General features: G+C 33.1%; 2 protein-coding genes across 2 annotated transcripts in view; one reads left to right on the forward strand and one right to left on the reverse strand.

Moving 5' to 3' along the window:
• LOC108689282 overlaps window positions 1-1,290 on the reverse strand; it is a 135,924-nt gene extending 134,634 nt beyond the window's left edge. The window contains exon 1 of the mRNA XM_018196005.1: window positions 1,176-1,290. The gene's annotated coding sequence lies outside the window, so the exon portion shown is untranslated. The remainder of the gene's footprint in view (window positions 1-1,175) is intronic.
• Window positions 1,291-3,582: 2,292 nt separating this feature from the next.
• LOC108689284 lies at window positions 3,583-5,351 on the forward strand. Its single transcript, XM_018196006.1, has 3 exons — window positions 3,583-3,634; window positions 4,742-5,151; window positions 5,220-5,351. The coding sequence occupies exons 1-3, from the start codon at window positions 3,583-3,585 to the stop codon at window positions 5,349-5,351; spliced, it is 594 nt and encodes a 197-aa protein (XP_018051495.1).
• Window positions 5,352-5,451: the final 100 nt, after the last annotated feature.

Genomic DNA, 5,451 nt, shown 5'->3' on the forward strand with positions numbered 1-5,451 from the left:
CTATTATAAGATTTTCTTTAACCTTTTAATCTGATTTTATTGGAACTATATTAAAAATATTTTCTTTTAATTCAATTCATGCGCACTTTAATAAATAATTCACATTGAATAATTAATTTTTTTCAAAATTTTGATTATTTTTACAACATATACATTATTATGAGATCTCAGATAATATCGATAGAATTAAATAATTTTAATGGACATCTTCAAATGTGTGATGTATATTACAATGTGTGCAGAATCTAAAGGGGCGAATACAATTGATTTATACTTAGCTACGTTCAACGGAGAAAGCCAGCTTTGCAAAATTCTTGCTATTGTAAAATTCTTTAACATAATTGATTTATACATTTAGATCCAGTGAAGAACTAAATATAAAATCGTGTTAAAAAATTTATTTTTACGACATTTACAAAGCTACTTTTTCTGCTGAATGTAGCCACAGATGTCTAGTATTTCTATAAAGCCATGACTACATTCCAAAGCGTCCTCTCCGAGGAAAATTTTACTCGAAATATATAGTACACGTAACATATACTATATTATATCGAGTAAAGTTTTCCTTGGAGAGGACATTTTGGAATGCAGCCCTAATACATTTTTCGAGAATAAGGCTCCGGAGTACCATCGAAGTCAACCACCATCTCAAGCAAAGAGTCAACTCGAAGAAAGTATAAAAAGATCCCCAAGTATCGACTCGGAATTTTTGCGGTCGCGTGCAATCATCGCTCACGCGGCTGACGCGGCACCGCGCCGCGTCGCGTCGCGTCGCATTGTCGCGACGTATAACCTCCAAAAGCGACCACGTACCGCTGTCGGTGCCACGGCGTACGAACACGCTGGAATGTTACGCGTTAAGAAAGAAGGAATGCGAGAATCGAGACGTCGCCGCTTGTTGATGATTCGCAATCAGTAACGGCCACGAGCGAGCGCGGCGCGATGGAGGGACGCGAGGTAGAAACCGACACGTCGATCACCGACGACGACGACGACGATGACGACGGCGGCCGGAAATACGGGATTAACTCTCCGCGAAGAAAAGAAAAAGCGTATCCCTCAGCGACGACGCGCCTCTGTAATGCGTGACGTCTCGATCTACGGCGCGCGCGATTCCGCTTCTCGACCGGCGAATTTGAGCGCGTTCGCGCGACAGAAGGCGATTCTCAACTTACTTGTACTTGCGTAGGCCGCAGCCAAGGAAGTCCGACGTGGGACACACCGGAACGAATTCTCACGCACGAACACGATATGAAAGTTCGGTAGTAGGCAATCACGTCGCAATGGCGAATCGCGGGTGCGTTGTGATCACTGTGATCGTACGCTGCCGCCATCTCGCGGCGCAGAGCGCGTGACGCCGAGCCATTGGTGGAGCGCGGCCAATCGCGGGGCGGCGCTGTTTTACGCGGGAAACGATCCGGGCGCCGGCCGCCATGTTGCGAGGCCACATTTGAATCTGCCGCCGTTTTCAGCAATATGCTAATCGCGGAGTAGATTTCGACCAGGAAATCATGTAACATTTTCCTTACCATAAACATATAAAAATGTTTATATGTATACAGAACTGGGCGGATATTTGAAATATTTTTATTTGAAAAAACTAGTAAGACAATTATAGTTTGTATTTTGTATTTCAAATACTAAAGTTGACAATGAATTATATTATTTGAATTACAATTAAAAACTTTCAATCTGATGATTTTAAGTACAAAATACGTAATACTTCTATGTCTTCCACTGATATACGAAATACATTTGTATATACAAATACTGTTTTAAATGAAAGTATTTCAAATGTAGCTCTGTGTGTATGTATATACATATACACGTACACTAAAAAAGCTTTTATAAATCTAAGTAATTCATTTCTTCAGTTTCAAATAAACATTTCTTTACTGCAAGTATTATTTGTAACAAATAATATATGTTTACATTTAATAAATATTTACTTGCAGTAAAGAAATGTTTACTTGGAACTACTCAAGAAATAAATTACTTATATTCAGAAAATTTTTTTTCAGTATGCATATAAAAATATTTACTTTTCACGTTTCCGTTCAAGAAAAAAATTATACATGATTTATCTCCCGGATTGTGTATAATATCATACAATCTGATAGAAGTTATAGAATAAGCAAATTCACGAGCTGTAATAAAATTATAAATATTTTAGTAAAATAAATTCGCTCATTTTTCTAATCTTTATCAAATTGTGTGATCGATATCCAACCTTCATTCCTTTTTTATTAGATCATCTTCTTGGATTTAACAAATACATAAGTAAGATACAAATAAATTTTCCCTTACAGGGAAAATAAGAAAAATAAATGTAAAAAGCGCAATTAGAATCAACAGTCAATAAAATAAATAAATCAGGAATGTCGCAATAAAATTGAAATATCAAAAATAAACAATTATCGAAGACAGCGCAATTAATTGATCCAGTTAATTTATAAAATTAATTATTATTTGTATATATCTGATGATAAGATACTCGTTACTTTCTTCGCCTCGCTGCACCTCAAAAAATAAGTACGAAGGACGATTTCAATGAACTCTTCCAGGCCTACTGAGAGATCGCCGATATCGCAGCGATCGTTGTTGCATGTGATGTCCAACGAATCTCGATGAATCACCGACATTTCACGAAATCCTCATGAAAACCTTGTTTCCGCGCGCGAAACGTTGCTTTCAAATGGCAAACAATCGCGAGAAATGACGAGAAATACAGAGCAATACGAACTCGACAATTCGCCGCAATGCGTTCTGGATTCAAGTTCGAGAATCGCAAGGATTCGTCGAGACGCGAGAAGCAGCCAATTTCAACGCGATAATGATTTAAGACGTGAATCGAAGCAAAGGTCAAAAACATTTACATGCAATTTATATAGAATATATATAGAATTTTTACGTACATTATTTATATAGAATAAGAAAAAAACCAAGGTTATTGAGAGTAAAAACAAGTAAACTTTTACTTCTTTAATTCAGGAAAAAATAATATTATTTTTTTGCGCATCCTTAACACTGTACTCTCATTAGTCCTGGTTCTTCCTTATATTTTTAACGTGAGTCTAAATCAAATGCAATTTGAAAAAAGTACAATTACTTATAATATCACTATATCAAAGATAATCGAAATGAATTGTAATCGACGTTGATGCCTCATTTTTTTATATCGAAAACAATGTTAAAATATCAATTATTGATTCTATTCTGAAATATTTAAGGTGAAAATTACAAAGTGAGTGAATTTTTTTATTACAATATTTACAATTTCATTAATCAACATCCAAATAAATTTGTTCACTTTTGTAATTTTCATCTCGTTTCAAAATACAGACCCGATTCCCAGCATGGTAATTGCAACCTCTCCCGTGTCTCTCTTGTTACCACCCATTTAGCAGCATTTAGCTCTCTGCTTTCTACTTTGGCCGCAATGTTTCTAGGAGGGCGTTAGTGCACGGTGAAATTGCGAGCTACACAATCTTCCGCAAGACCGACCTTTTCATTAAGAACGTCATCATAATTGTCGGATAACTTTGAATCCGTTGAATCCGAACAATTATAATAATTAACGAGATGGATAATGATTTTGTTCAAAATTTCGGAGAGTTTGTTGATCGATACGCTGGTAATTGTTAGCAATCTACTTTTTCATAAAATAAAATGCTTTGGCATTATAAATTTTATGAAATTTTAAAAAATGATAAGCTTTATTACTCTGTTCACTTAACTATTTTTTTAGTTACTTTCATTTTATAAAATTTTAAGTTTAATGTAAAGCTTAATGCTGTTTCCTCACCAATATCGATTAACTTTAATCTTTGTTCATCTTATACCTTCATTTTTTTCTAAAAATAAAAGGTAATGATTCTTCTAAGATTTTGATTCTAATTTTTTGAACTAAAAAAAATGAATAAAAGTGAACCGAGAGTTAAAGTTACAGCGAGTTTGGTCACTTGCGAGTTCGTTTTCACAAAAATTAGTGTATATTAAAAACTGCTATATGAAGTAATAGCAAAGGTATGAATATAAAAGCATATAAGTATTTTAAATAATTAAATTCGCGATAAAATATTGTCATATAATAATAAAATAAGACTCCTTCAAAATCGATAATAAAAAGTAAAAGGGCATAGGAGTCGGACACGGAAAACTGTTAAATAAAACCGTTTAAAACATAATTAGATTCACGTGCTTACATTACATTAACGTCTAAATCTGAAAATTAATCTAATCAATGATTTATTATAATCAATGATATATTATAAATAGATTTTAACAGTTTCTGTAATTATAGCTTGAAGACTCTTATACTTTTTATTAATGATATTGTCACGTTATTTAACAGAATGTACATGTAATATTTCTAAATATAAAAGAAGACTCATGATATTAAATAACAATTAATCTGTAAAAAAATATATTTCTTTGTCAAAGTTGATTATATGATTATATTTGCATTTACGTTAGATACATTATATAAAACAACTTTTTAATGTGCACTAATCTAGTGTGAATAATTTTTTAATTATTTAAAGATTTATCTTTTGATAGAAAAATGCATTTCTATCAACATGACATAGATTAACTTTAATCTTGATTTAATTTATTCTTTTTCTTTTTCCAATTTTTAGAATTAGAAAAAGATAAAAAATAAGTCAAATCGAGATTAAAGTGAATCTATATTGGCAGAAATAGACATAATTGATCAGAAATGTGGTTTATATGTGTGCAGTGTCTAATGAAGTCGAAGTAATGAATGATCTCAAGAATGAACTTCGTCAAATTGAGAGAGAAATCAATTATTGTAAGCCAATGTTGCAAAGCTACTGCAACGAGTACGAGAATATAGAAACGGAAATTTGCGACGTCAGGCAATTGCAGCGGAAAGCGCGATTCGTGTTGGATAATGTGAGATTGGAGGAGGAAGATCTTTGTGAGCGTTTCAAGAACATACATCTCAACTACGAGGCGTGCATAGAAAAATCGGGTTACAAAGATCCAAACGAAACGATTCGTATAAAGATAAACGAATTGACGACGCAGAAGAAAAACCTGCTGGAAGAACTGGTACAACTGAGAAGAAAAGCAGATGATAATACAAAGAAGCTCATCCGTGTAAATGCTATGATCGCAGAACAAGAAGTAGTTAATTTTCAATTGCCTATTTAAAATGTACTTGCAATTGTTATAAAAAAACTTTCATTTTGTAGAAAAAGAACGTGATAAATATTCAAAAATTGAAGGAGATTTCCGAGAACGCCATATCCATTTCGCCAGATATAAAGAAAGAGGTAGATATTGTTTTGAAAAACCAGGAAATAAATGAGAGCGATGGCTATTAACAATATGACTATTAATAATAAGTTATTAATAATAAAGTTTTTCTACGGATATAAAATTTGTACATTAGATACAAAAATATGAAAATACTGTAAACATATA

This window comes from Atta colombica, unplaced genomic scaffold, assembly GCF_001594045.1.
Source record: "Atta colombica isolate Treedump-2 unplaced genomic scaffold, Acol1.0 scaffold268, whole genome shotgun sequence".
In the NCBI taxonomy this organism is placed as follows: domain Eukaryota; kingdom Metazoa; phylum Arthropoda; class Insecta; order Hymenoptera; family Formicidae; genus Atta; species Atta colombica.

What these genes read in the sequence shown, in the direction of transcription:
- LOC108689284 (XM_018196006.1), top strand. Translation starts at nt 3,583, where the DNA reads ATGGATAATGATTTTGTTCAAAATTTCGGAGAGTTTGTTGATCGATAC. An exon ending in GTTTGTTGATCGATACGCTG is followed by an intron (nt 3,635 to 4,741) that starts GTAATTGTTAGC and finishes ATATGTGTGCAG; the next exon opens with TGTCTAATGAAGTCGAAGTA. An exon ending in CTATGATCGCAGAACAAGAA is followed by an intron (nt 5,152 to 5,219) that starts GTAGTTAATTTT and finishes TTCATTTTGTAG; the next exon opens with AAAAAGAACGTGATAAATAT.